Here is a 19,785-nt window from a genome sequence, read left to right as displayed (position 1 = left end):
ACAATAATAACTAGCAAATAACTAAAAATAAAGTTCAAAACGCACTTTTACAAATGATTATTTTCTCTAATACTTCGTGGGAATCATGACGGAAAATATTCATTTTTACGCAACCTTTTTGCAATTTTAGCAAATTACAAACTATTCCTTTATTACTAAAAATTCAGAAAAATTTCATTTGAAAAATATTACTATTTTCATGTATACTATCATGCAAGCTAAAAAAGAATGACCAAATACTTTAATATTGAAGAAAAAGCCTTTTTTTGGAAAATTTCAAAAATTTTCACCTTGCGTTATGTATAATTGTTGGAAGAAGCTATGTACAAAATTTCATCCAATTATTTTTATAAATAATATATGTTTTTTGTAATTTGCCGAACTGTATGGTAAAGTAGCCTCTTAAAACGCTTGGGACGACAACCTAAGTGCTGGAAGGAAATTGGGACATTAATTTCGCAAGATGAAGTAGAAAGGGTTTCAACAAGAGATTTGTTAAAAGGTAATCTTTACACTCTCATAATTTATAAAGAATCGTCTTATTTCTAGAAGCCATAATGTACAAGTAATTGTAATAATATAACCAAAACCAAGTCATTCATTATTTTTCTTTTAAATATTGCATAATCGTAGGTGAAGTTATGAAAATTTGTTTTTGTACTAATAAAATGTTGTAAATATGATAGAACTCATTAAGTATTGTTGGCCGTTTATGTTTTTTTATTGTATTTAATCCATGTAATGTCAATACGAAGTAATTTCGTAGAATTTTGACAGTAACATAACCTCAAATTTCATTTTTCATTAATTTTTTATTGTAATTCATGTTTGTTCGGTTGAATCTATTGAAAACGATAATCTTAGCATGTCAAGAACGAAAACCATCCATCATATGGGAGTTTTGATGAAGAATTGGACGAAAATCCGTAGATTAAATATTTGAATGTATTTTTGAAGCTGGACGTTGAAATCTAAAAGAAAATGTTCCGAAATCAGCACAAACAAAGTTAAATCAACAAAACTACAACATTTCATACATAAATATTGTTAAAATAGAAATTTAATAATTTTTGATAAAATTTAATTGGTGACATTTGACATTTCAAAGTTGGCTATACCGGAGAAATTTAAATTACGAATTTCAAGTTGAAGAATTTAACCAATCAGAAGACGTTATTTAAAACGTTCTAGCATTAAACAAACGAAATTGGTACATTTTAGTTGATTTTAGTGTGATTTCGAACGTGACGAAGAGTGCACGCTAATTTTGTCCGCGATCATTTAAAATTCCGAAGAATTATTCGAATCCAATCAAGAATTATTGTTACCGAGTCCTTTTGAAGAGTCAAAGCTTCCATATCCGAGAACTTCAGTAATCTACAAGATTAGCTAAGTTATAATTTTGAATTTCATTATTACTCGTTTTTATTTTAATTTTCAACTTACCTTAAATACGAGTACCTAATTTATGTTATTATGTATTTTAATTAGATGAGGGAGTTTCATCTATGTTGACCAGTTATTTTTTATATAAAATAAATCCAATAAAAAGCAATACTTTTTCTGGTCTTTTTCAATTTATTATGACACTATAATGAGAATTACAATTAATATGATATAAATAAACTTAAAATGAAATACAGATACTTACTTAGAAATATAGATTAGATTTTAGCAAGTTATTTTCCATTTAGTTGTTCATAAAAACGGCTTCACAAACGTATATAATTTAAAATTATAAATATAAACACATTAAAACTCACGTTAAAAGTTAAAATTTACACGTTAAAGTAGTATAGTATTGTTTTATACAGGTGTCCGTTGAGGCATTCGAGAAACTTTGTATATGAATTCTATAATTAATTTTAAGCACAAATGATTCTATTCACTTTTCCCGAATTCCAAACGGTTGTTGAGATATCGAGGTTTGAAGTTAACAGATCGTGAATAGGATGCTAAACAGTACAACGCATTGCTAGGTTGGCTATGGAAAAATTGCGGTTTATTTTAATAAAAGCTTAATGACACTGCAATTATTAAAGCTGCTCAATGTGACCACCGCCTTGTGCAATGCATAATTCAATCCTTTGTCCGAGCTCTCGTTTCCAGTTGTAGTTCTCCATATTGTTTTTTACCTCTCGAAACGCTGCATGAATGTTTTGTATAAGTTGGTCTCTATTATTAGGCTTTTCCGTTGAATATGTAAGTGTCTTTACATGTCCCCACATGAAAAAATCTAGTGGGGTGAGATCCGGAGATCGCGGTGGCCAAGCAATGGGACCACCACGACCTATCCATCGATTTGGATACTGTTCACTGAGGAAATTCGTGACAATTCTTGCATAATGGGCGGGAGCACCATCATGTAAAAAGAACATTGTTCTTCTAATTTGAATAGGAATGTCTTCAAGTAATAGAGGTAGATCGTTCTCCAAAAAAGCCTGGTACATTTCGCTGTTCAAATTTCCGTCGAAAAAATGCAGTCCAATAACAACATTATTAATTGTTCCAGCCCAAACGTTTACGAATCTTCACACATGTTCGTTATGAAAATTGTTGATTCCATCTCTAGTAAATGTAGCTTCGTCACAAAAAAGAGTTCTTGAAAGAGTATCCAGATGATTTCTCCACCATTCACAAAGGCGAACTCTTTGGGGAAGATCCTCGGGAAGAAGTTGTTGTACTGGTTGGTAATGATAGGGATGCAGTCCGTTTTCCCGAAAAGTGTCATGCACAGCCGTCCTAGCTTGTCCAGTAAGTACAGAAATTCTTCTCGTACTAGTACTATCATCATTTTCAACAGCCTCAAGCACTTCTGCAGCATTGTTTCTTCGCCTAATATCTCTTTTACAAGTCGATTTAGGGAACGCACCTCTTAATCGAAGAGTTGTGAAGACTCTACCGAAGGTTTGCTTGTCTGGAAGACGGCGGTTTGGTTATCGTCGTTGATATTCCCTAACTGAGGCGGTGGTACTACCGTTGCAATATCCATACACGAAAACCATGTCCGCATACTCTTCATGTGGATAAGTTACAATTGATAACAATGATGACAATTAATGACCTGAATGTCAACAATTTTATTCTAATATCAATTAAATGGCTAATTATTCAATTACCTAGCAACATGTTATTTATTGTTTAGTATCTATCCATACGATCTGGTAACTTCAAATCTCGATATCTCAACAACCGTTTGGAATTCAAGAAAAGTGATTAGAATCATTTATGCTTAAAATTGATCATAGAATTCTTATACGAAGTTTCTCGGATACCTCAGCGGACCACCTGTATTTTAACGTGTAAATTTTAACTGAACAACTAAATGGAAAATAAGTTGCTAAAATCTAATCTATATTTGTAAGTAAGTATACCTGTATTTCATTTTAAGTTTATTTATATCATATTAATTGTAATTCTCATTATAGTGTCTCTGATGACAGCGTAAGTCGAAACCGGTTAGACAATAAATTGAAAAAGACCAGAAAAAGTATTGCTTTTTATTGAATTTATATTATATTATGTATTTTGTTTGGTTATGTTATCACAATTTCATTAGGGTGCGTTTACGTTGGAGCTGCGATAAACGATACTAGCAAAGCAACGTAATTGTTGTCATAGTTTTATATACAGGTGTTTATATTGGAGCGACGCGTTGTCATTTTTGTTAGATTCCCCTTGTGGGACCAAAAAGATAAAAATCACCACAACAGATTTGTTCTGACAAATCATTTTCAATTCATTTAGCGCAGCACTTATCGGTGCTCTCATTGCTGCTCTTATCGTTTATCGCCGCTCTCGTTCCAATATAAACTCCTGCATATAAAGCTATGACAGCAATTTCGTTGTTTTGCTAGTATCGTCGCTATTATCGTTTATCGCAGCTCCAACGTAAACACATCCTTAGGCCGCGTTTATATTGGCGAGCGATTAGCGATGAGCGATGAACGTTGAGCGTTATAACGATGAAGTGTGTATATTAAGCAGAGTCGTAGCACAGCTTATTTAGTATCAGTACCGTGGTAAACATGCTACCGAAGTCAGTGCGTTTGCTGTGGTTATTAGAAAATCCCATTATATTTAGAAAGATTATATTAAGGAAGCGGAAGAAAAGAATTGGAGTGCATTACCTAAACAGAACTCGTTTGAGAAACGGTGAATTTCACCAACTGTACTATGATCTACGAAGAGATCCGTTTAAATTTTTCGAATTTTTACGCATGTCTATTGACACTTTCGATTATATTTTGATACGAATTAAGGACAGGCTTCGGAAGAAAGTAACTAATTATAAGAGACCCATATCTCCAGTAGAAAGGCTTTATTTAACATTAAGGTAGGTACACAAAAATAGTGACAAGTACACTAATATTTATTGCATAAAATTAGATGTATAGAGTAATTCTGCAGACCCAGAATCTTCTATTGTTATATTTTCACGGGTCAAGCCGAAACATGCTATAATTTTCGTCACATTGACTAATTGGTTGATATTGACTACCTTTTCCCACTGTTTCATTTTCGCCAGAGTTTGTATGTAATCTAGGCTGGGATCGTACTTGATCGAAGTTTTCATTTCCGTAAAGTTGAAGATTTGTGTAATTTTCTTGTAATCTTCTTCTCGTGTTCTCGGGTGCCTTCAAGAGGTTGCCAGTTGTTGTACTTGGAAGCATGCTATCTTTTACAAATAGCATCATATCAAAAAATGGCCATTTTGACTTATAATTGTCATTTTCTGAGCCGGAGCGTTTTTTCGGAATTTTATGCAGTTCAACCCGAAACTTATCTTTTAAATTTTTCCACTTCCCCTTCGCAGCTTGTCCTGGAAAGAATTTGTATTTAATTAGTTGTTATGATATTTCAGGTTCTTGTCTACAGGACTCATTCCGAAATTTAGCAACAACTCTGAAAATGGGAGTTTTTACCGTTAGCAAAATTGTTCATGAAACATGTGCAATAATATGGAATGAATTTGTTGACGAATTCATGCCAGTTCCTAGTCAAGAGCAATTACAAACTGTAGCAGAAGGATACTACAGACGTTGGAAGTTTCCAAATTGCGTAGGGTCAATTGACGGCAAGCACTGCCAAATAAAATGCCCACCAGGAAGTGGTTCTCGCTATTTTAATTGTCTGAAGTATTTCTCTGTGGTCTTACAAGCAGTAGCTGATGCTGACAAAAAATTTATCACAATCGAGGTTGGCGTCAGAGGAAAGCAAAGTGATGGCGGAATATTTTCATCTTCGCAACTCTTTAATCTACTTGAAAATAAGGTATTTAATATGCCGCCAGACAGAGAACTATTTGGTACAAACATTAAAGTACCTCATGTTTTAATTGGTTGAATCCGTTGAAGACTTATTTGATGAGACCATATCCTTCCAGAAATCTCGATCCCGTCAAAGAAAACTTCAATAATCGCTTGTCAATAGCTAGAAAATGCATTGAATGTGCTTTTGGCATACTACGTGCTAAATGACGTATCTTGGGCAAGGATATCGAAGTTAGCAAAGAAAAAGGGGCAAATATAGTAAAATGTACGTGTAATTTACATAATATTGTGAAACATCGAGATGGCAATAGTGACTTACATTACTATCACGAGGTGGTACATTATTTTCCAGAAAATCAGCGTGAAACAGAATGGTTGCCACCTCCTAAAGAAGGACACGGAGGAGCTCGTAGAAGTTCAGCACGAGCGAAACAGATGCGAGAATCTTTTGCAAATTACTTTATAGATTTTTGAACGACAAAAAAATATACGTGTATACTTGTACATTTAAGTGTTTTTTGACTAACCTGATAATCCAGTACATGTGCCCACATCTCCCCATAACTTTCTTGTTATCTCCGTTTTTTTGTAATCTGGGTGTTGATCATTCCATAGTACCGGTTTTGTTTGCACTTCCGAAATTAATATTTCACGACAACTATTCGAAAATTTTGCTTTTGAACACATTTTTGCGAAAAACTTCAAAACAAATAGTCACATAACCTCAATACGTGCTGCGACCGCTTGTATCTATCGCTCATAATTCAAGTCGTCTTGAATGCAAATGTAACGCACATCCACCGCTTAGCGTTACCGCTCATCGCATTGGTTTAATATACACAGCACTGTTGCATTTGCAGGTACTTGAATTTTTAAATACAACGCTCATCGCTTACCGCTCATCGCTCGCCAATATAAACGCGGCCTTACGTATAATTCAATTATTAAAACTGGTTAATTAATTTATTTCGTATTAACTACAAGTTAAAAAAAATATTATTTCACTGAGAGTTTTGTTAAAATCTACTTATTTATTTTGTACTCGTTAGTCCTTCTTCCTCATAGATTTCATTTGGCGCTTACCGCAGTGCTTTTTGAGCTTGCCGTGCTTGTTCGGCGTAAATGAAGCTTTGCGTGCCTACTACAATTCCTGCTTCGTTCATGATCATCAGAAGGGATGAATTTCCTTTATTGAATAAACCCGTGGCTAAATACGATGCCAATTTAATGACTTAGTCCGGAGTGCAAATGTTTATGAACTAATCGCCAAATTGTGGAATTGAAGCTATCATTTGCGTTTTGCGTGTGGCCACCTAAACATCTTTCCAGTAATTCATCCCTTGATAAATCTATACAGGGTGATAGATTTATTAGATATATGATAGCTAATCCAATTACCAAAAAAAATGTTAATATGTCAAAGTTTGATGGTGACCTAATAAATCATCCTGTATATATGAAGAATTTCCTATTGTACGTCGGGATGCCATGGAGTATAGAGTGCGGTGCAAGCTCCATTCCAAGAGCTGTTCGTTTCTGCCACACGCACCAGCTGTATTCTCCCTGTGGGCAACACTCGTGTCGCAGATTTTTATCGATGGAGATTCATCGGCGTAATTGCTTTTTTCATGTATTCCACACTATCTATATGTTTTCGAATCGCTATTCCATAGTAAGTACTGAGCATTTTTCACTAATGCCTCTGTAAGTTTGTCTTTTCCACCTAGCTTTTTAGATTTTCGAATATTTCTGAGTCGTCTTCTCATTCTCTTTTGGACGTGACCTAATAAGGATTCAAATTTAGAATTGCTGCAAATGTCTTAGAATCACCGTCACCAATATAATTTCCGTGTTTTATGCCATGCATGTCTTCTGACCTCAAAAACATCTTTTTTACAGACTCTACTTCCATGCTTCCTGTAGAACAGAGGCGTCCAAACTTTTTGCTGCGAGGGCCAGTTTGGTATTTAAATTCATTAGCGGAGGGCAAGCATTGCAAATATGTGAATTAAAAAACCTTATTACGAGTAAAGCAGCATTGAATTTTATTTTTTATAGTAAATTACAGATATAACAATACTAAACAAACATGTCTAAATTATATTATTATAAAATTATTTCATGCAATTTTTAGTGGGAATGGTGGAACTGGGTTTTTTCCTGGAGAGTTTCTTCAAAGTTGGGATTCAAATCGGAAATACCAATTATAAGCAATGATTGCAAATGATCATCCGATAAATTTGCCCTATATTTAGATTTCAGATACTTCATCCTGGAAAAAGTTTGTTCGCACATATAGGTAGTACCATACATAGAAATAAATTTACCAGCCAATTGCTTTAAATTTGGAAACTCTTTTGCGTCCAAAAATTTGTAAAAATCGATCAAGTTTCCTTCCTTGTATTTGTTCTTGATTTGATCACTAGCTTGAAGATCAATTATTTCCATTTGAAACTGACTTGAAACGTCGCCAACGTTGCAGTCATATGGATTTTGAAACAGCCGAATTTCCCTTGAATTTATGTCAAAATCAGAAAAACGCTTTTGAAATTCTAGTTTTAAATCCGCGATTACTTTTACTGCAAATATGGTGGGAAATCTTTCGTCAGTTTCTGTACTAAATTTTTCACAGCACGTGAAATGGGAAAAATTACATTCATTCATATGACTTTTGAGCAATATCAGCTTAGCTCTGAATGCGTTGATTTGCTCAAATAAATCACAAATTAAGTTGTTTTTACATTGGAGCTTTAAATTCAAGTTATTTACGTGTGTCACGACATCTGCAAAAATTGCCAACTTCCAGAGCCACTCTGCATCCGATAAAAGCGTTTCAGGGTGATTCTTTTCCGCAAGAAAAATTTTAATTTCCTTTCTGAGCTTGAAGAACTGCAATAACACTTTTCCACAGCTAAGCCATCGAACTGCTGTATAATACGACAAGTCAACAGTCTCAGATTCAATTTCTTCGAGGAAAGATCGAAATTGGCGATGATTGAGTGCACGTGATCGAATAAAGTTTACGACAGAAACAACTGGTTTCAAAACGCAGCTCATGTCGACATGTTTTACACATAAGGCTTGTTGGTGGATGATACAGTGCAGAAAAATCGGTACTGTTGCTCCTGCGCTTTCACAAGCTTTTCTTATTAGCCCAACCACCCCAATATTCGTACCAGACATGTTTCTTCCTCCGTCAATTGTCACACCTTGGAGTCGATTCCAGTCCAAGTTATATTTGGTCAACGTCTGTTGTAGTTCCTTAAAAATATCTGCTCCAGTTGTAGTGCCATGCATGCTGTTAACCGATGCTAATTCTTGGGTGACATTAAGATCGTCGTCAACTCCACGAACAAATACTAAAAGTTGTGAGGTGTCACTAACGTCGGTCGATTCATCCATCACGATAGAATAGTGAGTGAAACGCTGTGCTTTCCCAGAAATCTGGTGGAGTATATTATTGCCAATATCTTCAATTCGACGAGCAACAGTATTGCGGGAAAGACTTATAGTTTTGAAAAGTTTCACCTTTTTTCACCGGCATAATACCCCAACAGCTTCCATCATACACTCTTTAACTATGTTTCCATCCATAAAGGGTTTCCCTTTTTTCGCCAACAAATAAGCAACTTTCATGCTAACTAAAGTCAATGATTCATTTTCCGAGTTTGCCTTCCTAAATAAATTTTGCTGAGAAGACAAACTACGACTCAATGTTTCAAATTTTTCAGTACGCTGCTTGTCCTTAAATTGTGAGTAAGCTGAAGCATGTTTTGTTTCATAATGTGGACGTAAATTGTATTCCTTCATTACAGCAACAGTGTCATTGCAAATTACACATATAGCTTTGCCATTCTTTGACTGCAATTGCACAAAGAAATATTTGAATCCCCATTCTTCTTTAAAAACGCGGCACTCGTCATCTACTTTTCTTCTTTTTGTTTCCATGTTCAACTTTAAAAAATAATATTAACATAATAATTAAATTATAATATATTAAATATAAATCTAAACATATCAATTTACAATATATCAACTGTTAGGCTAGGCGCACATAAGCACACAGACGCAGGGCAGGAACAGTGCAGAAAAACTGAACGTGCGCGTAGTTACGCAGTAGAGAGCGCATATTATAATGCAGTATTTTACTATCTGTGCAATGGAAGACACCGATTTAAGCTCCGATTCGGATTTAGATGCGTTAATAAATTGTACGTTATTATATGCAGCTACAAAACTCAAGAGAAAAAAAAGGATATGGAAAAGCAGTTATTTACGAAAGCGTGAAACTCATGGAGAATTTCGTTTGACTTCAGAGTTTTCAGATGACCAGTTTACAAATTATTTCCGAATGAATCGTATGCAATTTGAAGAAATACACAATACTATTCAAAACAAAATCTACCATGAAGGCAGCCGTGCACATAAAGAAATAACAACAAAAGAAAAACTAGCGGTATTTCTAAGGTAACTTTTTATTGGTGAAAATATTTTATTAGCGATATCTCTATAATAAACAAAAAACTTGTTCTGAGACATTATCATGTAAATCGGAGGTTTCTTGTCGAAGTGTTGATCTAGGTGTAATTTCAGTTGAAGGATAGTCAAAGGATTCAAAGGAAAATTGAGTTGAAGATGAAGTTTGTGGTGTGGGTACTGTAGAGGGTAAGGATTCGACGGGTTGAGGTTGGGATAACGCACAAGGACTAAATGGTAAATTTAAATTTTCTGCTTCAGAGGCAGATACAATACCAAATATTTTGCTTTTTACAAGATGTTGTAAATGAATTGGGAATCGCTTGGTTGTTTCGTACATACTCATAAAAAAATGGTACAGTTCGTCATTTTTTTCGATTTCAACTCTTCGCTTTCTATGCATATCTCTTTCCATACTTCGATGCTCTTGACGTGCTAAAGAAGTTTTAATTAAATCAGCAACATCACAGCCTTTTTTTTGTTTAGGTTTAGGTGCAGTTGTGAGCGTTCTGTGCACTTCTGCTTGGTCCTCGTCATTCTCTCCTTTTTCTTCTGTGTTTTCAATTTCAACTTCTTCTTCTTCAGTCTGTTCATTATCAAATTTATCTTCTGTTACATTGGTTTCTCGTGATCTATTTTGCATGTGCGCTAACAAAAATTCCATCTGTTTTTGATATTTCCATAGTTTGACACTTTTACCTCCTCCAGCACCGCTTTTCGGTTGTCCGTTCTTCTGCCTTCTTAAGGCGTCACGGTGACAATTACGTAATTTTGTCCAAGCATATTTCGCTTCTTCACCTGTTAAATAAAGGTACGCTATTGAATACTTTTATATTTCAGATATTTGGCGTCAGGGAATAGTTATAAAAGTATTGGATATAGCTATAGATTAGGAGATCGCACAGTATCTAAGATTGTGAATGAAGTATCAGCGGCTATATGGGAATGCCTGCAACAAACTTTCTTACCGGACCCCACAGAAGAACTGTGGAAACAAATTGCAAAGGAGTTTGAGCAAAGATGGCAATTTCCACATTGTGTGGGATCGATCGATGGCAAACACATAGTGGTCAAGAAACCGGCCAAAAGTGGATCTTCTTATTTTAATTATAAACATACTTGTTCTATAGTACTAATGGCAACTGTAGACGCAAACTATAAATTTATTACGGTAGATATCGGGTCAATGGGACGATTTAGTGATGGGAATATATTTTCTAGCAGCATACTATACAAGAAAATACAAAACAAAACTCTTAAGCTTCCGGAACCAGATATGATTAGCGGTGGTGAAAAAGAATTGCCTTATGTTTTTGTGGGGGACGAGGCTTTTCCATTACTAGAAAATTTAATGAGACCTTACCCCAAAAGAAAAGTTACAGCGAATTATGAAAATAAGGTATTCAATTATAGATTATCGCGCGCACGACAAACAGTAGAATGTGCATTTGGGATACTAGCTGGGCGATTTCATGTTTTTAGAAAACCATTTGAAATCAAACTTGCTAGTGTTGATAATGTTGTTAAGGCAGCATGCGTTTTACACAATTACCTTAGAATGACTAGTACTGCTACAAATGTGGAGGATATTGCTGATGAAGAACTCCTTAGTACGTGAAAATTATACACACTATTTCAATACTACAGGTGCTGTACAGTGGCAAAGAGATAGCATATTACGAGGAAAATATTAAACACATTTACAAAAAGAACATATAAAGTTACTTTAAATAAACTATTTTCATACTTACCATTGTTTAGTTTTAATTCTCTTGCAATATTTACCCAAATTTCATCTTTAAGTTTAATTTTCATATAGTCAGGGTTATTTGTATTATATAATACATCATAGTTCCGTACCATTTCTATTAATTTTTCGCTGATACTCATTTTCACTATTGATCACTACTTACATAACCTTAAATATTAAGATCATAAACATTACAAATCCCTCACGTGTCGCTAAAATCTGTGTATCGTTTACTGCGCCACACGTTTCTGTCTCGCAAGTTACTGTTCTACCCTGTATTGCGTTGTAATATGCGATTTCACGTCAAAATGTACTGTACACAGATTTCTACCCTGTACTGCGCTGCGTTGCCTGTGTCGCCTGGGTCCTTATGTGCGCCTAGCCTTAAGAATGTAAATAAGCTCCGCGGCCGACGAATTTTTGGTTTGTCGTGGACAATCTCGTAGCTTTGCAGGTACGTACTGCAGTTGAGTGCAGTCTGCCGCTCCGCGCCGCCTACGTACAGTCAGAGTACAAAATCATTCATGTTGTCGAGCTTCCGAGTCGCATCGCCGACTACCGAAAAAACTTGAATACCAGACTGTACTTTTTCGAGCGTGATACCGTGCTCATTCTAACCGAATGCGCTCTTCATCTGCGCGAGATCTAATACCGACGCGCCACGCTACATTTATATTTTACGAAATTTTTCAAAATCCTTGGCGGGCCGGATAAAATCGCCTGCCGGGCCATAGTTTGGACCCCTCTGCTGTAGAACATTCGTGATATTTTGAACAATCTTCGTCGTTATGGTCGTCTTTCCACTCTAAATATTCTCGCGAATTCTTGGACTTATTCTGCCATTTTGCACAAGCATGACAGTAACTGCTTCGCACATCTAGCTCGATGACTTTTCCACAGTAATGCACTATGAGAGTTGTTACACCGAACAAAGACTTTGAAATTCAAAATAGGTCTTTCTATTTTTTCATTTTCTTTTGTCTCATCTTCGATAGCTTTTTTACAGCAATAATCAAAAACTGTCTTCGCAGCAACATAGTTGTGAATACCATATAATTGCAGAACAAATTTAACTCTTGTCTACCATCGCCTAACATGACGAACACCATTCTGCGATTTATCTCAAATCCAGTATTTATTAGAGGACCTGAATTGATATGTCTAGATCCACAGTTACATTTGACAACATGTTTGAAACCAAGGCCTCGAATTCCAGTTTGTTCAAATTTTACATTTTGCTTGCAATTTCGACAAATTAATATGTCCGATAATGATGTAAACAAAGTGAAAAGTCAAACACCCGATAAAAATGCAATGGTTTTACTGTCAACCCAAATAATTCTAGTTCTAGCTATAGTGTTAGTTCTCCATAATAACAGTGCTAGTGTAATCCCGAAACTTTCTAGTTCTAGGACTAGTGTTACTTCTAGTTTTAATTGTTATGCAGCGCTAGACCAAGAACTAGAATCATTCGGGTTGACGCGTCTTTAGAGACGTGCGGCTAAACCCAAGTGATTCTACTCTTTATGAGATTAATAATATATTTTAATTTTTTATTATAAAAATACATAAATAAACTTGCACCTATTATTTCGCACAGCACTGTATACGAAATTCCAGGTGTAGATAAGAATAAATGAACAATTCATTACTATTTTGTTATATTACTGCTTTTATTTTAATTATTTTGAATATTGTAGGTACACAATGAATATGTATAAATCATATGATACAGTAATCGATAACTAAATACTATTAAAATCATTCCTTATGGGCAAGTTCCCCAACAGCTCCCAAACTTTTGGGGATTTACCTTGTTATATATGTTAATCTTCTATGCAATTACCCCAATAATATCCAAACACACAAAAAACACAAGCTTTTGGGGGTTTACGTTGTTGTAAAAGTTTATCTTATTGTGACTCTTCTGGGCAAGTACCCCAACAACTTCCAAATATACAAATACAAGCTTTTGGGGATTCACCTTGTTGTACACGTTTATCTTCTTGTGACTCTTCTGGGCAAGTACCCCAACAACTTCCAAACAGACAAATACAAGCTTTTGGGGATTCACCTAGTCGTACACGTTTATCTTCTTGTGACATTTCTGGGCAACTACCCCAACATCCTCCAAACATACAAATACAAGCTTTTGGGGATTCACCTTGTTGTACACGTTTATCTTCTTGTGACTCTTCTGGACAATGACCCCAACAATGTCCAAACAAACAAATACAAGCTTTTTGGGATTTACTTTGTTGCATATATTTAATAACTTGTAACATTTCCATTTCCATGTAGATTTGTATTTTGTTCCACCCCAAAAGCCCATAAACAAGATCAACAACTTTATCAACATCAATACCCATCTCACGGAGACGTCCTGCAATGCGTTGAACTTCATCCATTGCTCGGATATCTTCAACCATTAAGTAAGCTTCGTGACTGCTAATTTTGCCGAAGAATTCTTGGAAATCTGGACTGTTATTTAGTTTATCATTGAGAGCGGCAATAATAGCTTGGAGATCAACAATTGCAAGAACTTCATCAACGAAATCCCTTACGCTACGTTGGTTAGTGTTTTTGGGAAGGATTACACCAGCGATGAGGTCGTGAAGGTATTGAATGACTCCGTCGATATCAACTCCAGCGTTCGCCATGAACGCTTTGAATTTTTGCCACGTCTCGTGCTGAGCAACGGCGTCAACTAAACTGGCCCATTCTGGTCCCTGCAAATATCTGACTACGTCTTGGAATTCAGCATCAGTTTCGGCGTATCTACGAGCAATAGCTCTGATTTCAGATAATGGAATTGTCGAAACAATATATTCGAGATCGGATTGAAGATCTCTGTTAGCCGTTGGTATGGCTGATATAGCGGCCACAACGGCGAATAGAACCAAAATTAATTTCATCTGTAAAGAGATGATTAAAATTTAGACAGATTTAGAAAATTGGTATTTGGCTTACCTTGTTGAATGTAGTAATCTGCCTTGGTGACTGATGTATCTTAGAATTTTCTGGTATTCTTATATACTAAATGGTGATCTAAAAATGCATCTATTTAAAAAAAAAAGTTGACTTTTCAAGTGTTTCAATAACAAATAGTTGCGCCACATGACGTCTGTGTCAACATATAAACACTTATACTCCACTATTTTTTGAGTGTTTCCGTCCAAATTTAAGATTTTGTCAATATTTTCTTAATTCCCTCAAAACTGAAATAAACAAATACTTAAACACATTGTTATCTATTAAAAATAACGTTTCGAAAGTAGACGTGAAGTGTTTTTAGGATATTTCACAAATTCAATTTTTTCCTTAATTTGGGGGGAGGACCCCAAATTTAGAATCTTGACAAACTAAAAAAAATTTTTTTTGTCACAAAAAGTTTCTTAAACAGCTTAAAAATGTGATATTAAAATATTAAAGCGAAATTCCAAGCATTTCTGGAGTAATTTCCTTGAATCGCATTCTTCACTAATTCTTTAAACTTAAGCCGCGTTGACATGGGTAGTGAATCACGTACGTGAGCTACGCTTTCGTAAGCTACGCTCCGTGTCAACTACTAGATTCGTGAAATACGAAGCGTAAATACTTTTCACGAACGGAAATAATTCGGATCGTGAAAATATTAAACCTGTTTGATTTTTGTATCGTGTGGTCAGCCGTGAGCAGAGCAGGTGGACAGTAAATTGTTAAATTATGGCTGCTCATATTTTAAGAATGAACGATGCGCAGACACCAATAAATTTCTGGAACTATATCAAAATGAGCCAGTTTTGTGGGATCCGACCAGGGAGGACTATAAAAAACGAGAGTCTCGTGCAGCTGCAGCAAGAAGTATTGCAAATGCAATGGAAATCGATGGTTTTACAGAAATCCATGTAATAATGAAATTTAAAAATTTACGTAGCTCCTATTTGCAAGAAATAAAAAAGATTAGGCAGAATATGAAGTCCGGGTGTTGTTCTGATGAAGTTTATACTGCCAAAGTGAGATGGTTCAAAATAATTGATTCTTTTCTCAAGCCGCACGTAAAAGCAAGAGAAACCCAATCAAACTTGGTAAGTGTTTATTTTAATTTATAAGTAAAAAAAAATATATATATATATGTATATATTACTAAATCTAGCCAGTATATCATTTCCTTACACATTTTGAGAATGTAATGTGGTACTTTTTTTACTCCTCAACAATTTGCCATTGCCAAGGAACTGCTCCCTCATGGTTGAAGTAGTTGCAATATTCATCTCTTTTTACCAATGCTGATCTGTTCGGGTGTCTATCATGTGTCGCAGTAATGTCTATAAGACCAGAACTGCTTATTTGCCGCCAAGTTCCCGGAATTACTTTGTAGTTTTCGTCTTCAGAATCAATTAGGTTAGCTGGCGCATAACAGTTACCAATTTTTCGAAGCCAGTTATGTATTGAGCAGCAGGTTTTTACAATTTTATCAACTTTTTGTAAATCTACGGCAATTTCCTTTCAAATATTCTAAATTTTGATGCTAGTATACCAAATGCATTTTCAGAAATACGTCTTACTCTGGACAGCCTATAATTGAAAATACGTTCAGCTCTGGATAATTTTCGTTTACTGTATGGTTTGAGTAGAGATGTTGTTAAAGGAAATGCATCATCAGCAACAATAACTGCACTTGGAGGTATATTCAGTATGTTTGCCTCCATAGCTTCATTGAGGCTACAGTTTCGCCACACACCCCCATCTGATGCCCTGCCTTTAGCTCCTATATCCACATATGTGAAACAATAATTATGATCAACTAAGGCAAGCAAAATTATGCTGAACGATTGTTTATAATTGAAATAATCGGACCCAGTTTTATGCGGCGCTCTTATAACTATATGTTTGCCATCTAATGTCCCAATGCAATTTGGGAAGTTCCACTTAGTTTGAAATCCATTAATTATATCTAGCCATTGATTTTCTTCACTGGGCACCTAAAAACATATTAATGTATATAATATATTTATAATCAGAAAAATGGTAAATTACAAAAGGGTGGGCCTATATAATTTTTTTCTTGTTATAGGATATTACTGTATTGGTAAATGAAAAGCCAGATTCACCTGAAGATAATGCAATAGCATCTCAACAATTGAACGAAGAACAACCATCCACATCTAAAGAAACGCAATGCCAAAACGACTCTTTAAAAAGAAAGTTTCAACACACTTCTACAACAACACCCCTTAAAAAGAAGCTATATTCGACACCTGCTGGTGACATTAATTCTGCGATAGACAAACTAGATGATATTTCTAACAGAGCTGCTAATGCCAGTGTATCAAAAGAAGATTGTTTCGATCATTTTGGAAAATATATTGCTTCTCTTTTACGAACTCTACTAGTTTCTATGATTTTGTAACCGACAATTCCCACATATTCAATACTCTCCAGCGCGTACTCACAGAACTCAAATTTCATTACAAATTCGACTACAAACTCGGAAAGTATTCAAAGTGGACCACCATCGATTGAAAATATTCAAAACTGGACTCAAGATTCTGTTTTTTCAGCTGCAGAAGATATACAGGATGATTTGATCTCTGAGTTAACTTCGGCCATGCGCAATTAGCAAATGTACTTACAAATAAACATACAAATACTTCTATGTATTTGCTTTGGGAAATATATGTTTTGCAAACCATGACTTTTTATTACCTTTCTGTTTAAAATATTTTATAGTTTAAATGTGCCCCCCATGAGCCTACGAAAACTATACGAGAATTTAGAGGAAAGTCTAGTTGCCATACCAATAATAAGAATACCGTTTGGAATTAAATAACGTTTTTACTTACCTTGATAAATTCTTTTAGAGCATCACACACTGCATCTAAAACTCCTTCTATAAATTTACTTATCGATGATTTGGGTACTCTAAATAAATATTCTAAACTTTTAAAAGAGTCTCCCTCTAGTAGCTAAATATCGAAGTGTTATTTGCAGTTTCAATTTGGCCGATAGAGCTTCTCTCATATTAGTGGATTTTCTTTGAATTTTGGGGCTAACGAGTTCCAATAAATAATTAAAATGGTGTTCCGACATTCTAAGCAAATTTTTAAAATCTTCAGGGTACTTGGAGATGTCTTTCATTAAACTAGTATGACTTCTTTGTAGAATCCATTTCCTTGTCCACCATCGTCTTTTCTTTCTTTTTCTTGCCAAATTTTGTGAAATCCTGTCTGCTATCACACCACACAAAACTTGACATGCTTCTGCCACCAAGCACTGCATATTCGCGACTGAAGCAAATACCTACCGTGTAAACCCGTTTCACAAAAGAGGCATGACCACAGTCGTGAAATAATTAGATTCGTGTTACCACGCGGGTGCCTCTTGTTCGTGATTCACAACCCATGTCAACGCGGCTTTACTTTGTGTAGCAACGTTAGATCAGTTTACAGCTAAGAAATGTTAGGATAGGTCAGTTTTGTTTTGAACTCCAATTATACCGCTAAGAAACCGCCATTATAGTGTGAAGAAATGTTAGAACAAATCAGTTCTGGTTTGAACTCCAATTATAGCGTGAATGTTAAGAAAGGTAGTTTTCTTTTGAACCCTAACTATACCGTGAAGAAATGTTAGGTTAGGTCAGTTTTGTTTTGACCTCCAATTATATCGTGCAGAAATGTCGGTTTTCTTTTATATCCCAATTATAGCGTGAAGGAATGTCGGTTTTCTTTTGAACCCTAATTATACCGCGAAGATCATAGCGTGAAGGAATGTTAGAATAGGTGAGGTTTATTTTGAATCCCAGTACGTTTTCACTCTCGTATTTTGTTTTTAAAAAAGTTTTATTTTAAAATTTACAAAATACAAAATGAAACAAACGTATAAATTGATTGTAAGATTATAAAATAATTTTTTATTCTAATGTTACGATGTGGTCGTTGAGAAATTCATCAACGAACTGAACTCATTGTATTTTTTCTAATTATTTTTTCTTATCATTTTTGTGATCCACCTGCGAGCTGTAATTTCTCCCTCCTACGATCAAAGTTCGTGTCCAAGGGTCTTTGGGATCTTCGGCCTGATGCAAAGTGACGTCATGAGTTTCCATTTTTGGCGTTTTTTTGCCTCGGTACTTCATGTAGGCAATTATTCCAAGAATCGCAACAGCAACGATGCATGGGGTGGCTATTGTTGATCCCAAGAATTTCTTGACGTATGTTTCTTGAAGTTCCTGTTGGGTAGCTTCTAAGTCTTGAGTTGTCTTATTAAAGTTATTCCATTGGATTCTTTGCAGTTCCAAGTCTTCGCGTTTCCAGTGCGAAATTTCTTCAGGAATGTTTCTTACTTCAATATTGATCATTTGGAATTTACGATCGGGCAACTTACTGATGTACGATTTTATAACTTCGTGTTTCGATTTCAGGTCACATCCATCGGTTATCTGGATTAACAAATTTCCATTTAAAATTCTATTTTCCGACTTCTTATGACATCTTGTAATCACTCGTTCTTGCGTTGATGCGTAAAACAACCATTGATTGTCGGTTACTTGCGTAATGACTGCTGGATTCTTTGTTTTGGCTGAACTTGAGCATCCAGTTTCTGTATAAATATGCTTCAACAGCTGATATTCACATGGAGAATTTGAGGATATCTTGGTACTGTGTTTGTTGCATAAAAATGTTTCTTCCTTGATTTTCAAACATTCATGTTCCATGGATACGTACTTATTTTGATTTTCAGCTAGGTATGGATTTTGTACGTTCAGCTACCAAAAGGTTTCGTTTTGAAAGGTTACAAACGATAATATTGGTAAGTATCGAGTTCGCATAGGGGTAGATCAATTAGAAATCGAAAGATGGTGCGTTTTCTATACACTTTTATTTTTAATCCTTTTTCTATTGCATATAGATTTTCTTCTTTCAATGGTAATGGCAATTTTACGTTTATCAGTTGTTGTTCTATTAATTGTAGTTCCCTAAAGAAGTCATCATTGGTTAAAATCGTTGGATGATACATTTGCATTTTGGCAAAAGTTTTTGCTATTAATAATTTATCAGTTAACCAGATTACTGCATTCATAGCTTGCGTTATTATTTGGATCATTGCATATAAATCCGTTTTTCTTTCTTGTTTCATTGCGAATAGAGATACATCATGTATCGCAGCTGCTAGTTGTATTATTAGGGATTTTATAACTAATTGATTTTTATTTAAAGTTTAAATGTTTCTCTCAAATTCTTTAAATGTTCGTTCCGATATTGACATTTACATTTCCATTGCTTTCCATAGTTTTTGTTGATTTAT

General features: G+C 35.0%; 3 protein-coding genes across 6 annotated transcripts; 1 reads left to right on the top strand and 2 right to left on the bottom strand.

Annotated features, from left to right (window-relative positions):
- Positions 1–4,436: 4,436 nt before the first annotated feature.
- LOC139429328 (general transcription factor II-I repeat domain-containing protein 2B-like) lies at positions 4,437–8,675 on the bottom strand. The gene is made up of 2 exons (XM_071195003.1): positions 7,601–8,675; positions 4,437–4,822 (listed from the first exon to the last, which is right to left on the bottom strand). Exons 1-2 carry the CDS (start codon positions 8,673–8,675, stop codon positions 4,437–4,439), a joined length of 1,461 nt encoding a protein of 486 aa, XP_071051104.1.
- A 529-nt stretch (positions 8,676–9,204) lies between these two features.
- On the top strand, positions 9,205–12,415 carry LOC139429309 (uncharacterized). 4 transcript variants are annotated; one of them, XR_011639979.1, is made up of 2 exons: positions 9,205–9,986; positions 10,590–12,415. XR_011639979.1 is itself a non-coding variant. In XM_071194977.1 (2 exons), exons 1-2 carry the CDS (start codon positions 9,409–9,411, stop codon positions 11,365–11,367), a joined length of 1,110 nt encoding a protein of 369 aa, XP_071051078.1. In that variant the 5' UTR covers positions 9,214–9,408; the 3' UTR covers positions 11,368–11,899. The 4 variants fall into 4 exon arrangements, 1 of the variants encoding a protein (XP_071051078.1); XR_011639978.1 differs by having other exon boundaries at positions 9,205–10,104; XR_011639980.1 differs by lacking the exon at positions 10,590–12,415 and having other exon boundaries at positions 9,205–9,740; positions 9,867–10,165.
- Positions 12,416–13,147: 732 nt separating this feature from the next.
- Positions 13,148–14,632, bottom strand: LOC111418923 (protein G12-like). Its single transcript, XM_023051632.2, has 2 exons — positions 14,470–14,632; positions 13,148–14,414 (listed from the first exon to the last, which is right to left on the bottom strand). The coding sequence occupies exon 2, from the start codon at positions 14,412–14,414 to the stop codon at positions 13,413–13,415; it is 1,002 nt and encodes a 333-aa protein (XP_022907400.2). The 5' UTR covers positions 14,470–14,632; the 3' UTR covers positions 13,148–13,412.
- Positions 14,633–19,785: the final 5,153 nt, after the last annotated feature.

This window comes from Onthophagus taurus, chromosome 3 (assembly GCF_036711975.1).
Source record: "Onthophagus taurus isolate NC chromosome 3, IU_Otau_3.0, whole genome shotgun sequence".
NCBI lineage: Eukaryota > Metazoa > Arthropoda > Insecta > Coleoptera > Scarabaeidae > Onthophagus > Onthophagus taurus.
This window is presented reverse-complemented; position numbering and strand designations above follow the sequence as displayed.

Excerpts from the sequence above, each read along its gene's own strand:
- LOC139429309 (XM_071194977.1), top strand. The coding sequence starts at position 9,409 with ATGCAGTATTTTACTATCTGTGCAATGGAAGACACCGATTTAAGCTCC. Across the intron at positions 9,741-10,589 it reads AAACTAGCGGTATTTCTAAG|ATATTTGGCGTCAGGGAATA; the intron begins GTAACTTTTTAT and ends TTTATATTTCAG.
- LOC139429328 (XM_071195003.1), bottom strand. The coding sequence starts at position 8,675 with ATGGATGAATCGACCGACGTTAGTGACACCTCACAACTTTTAGTATTT. Across the intron at positions 4,823-7,600 it reads AAATTTAAAGCAATTGGCTG|GACAAGCTGCGAAGGGGAAG; the intron begins GTAAATTTATTT and ends AATTCTTTCCAG.
- LOC111418923 (XM_023051632.2), bottom strand. The coding sequence starts at position 14,414 with ATGAAATTAATTTTGGTTCTATTCGCCGTTGTGGCCGCTATATCAGCC.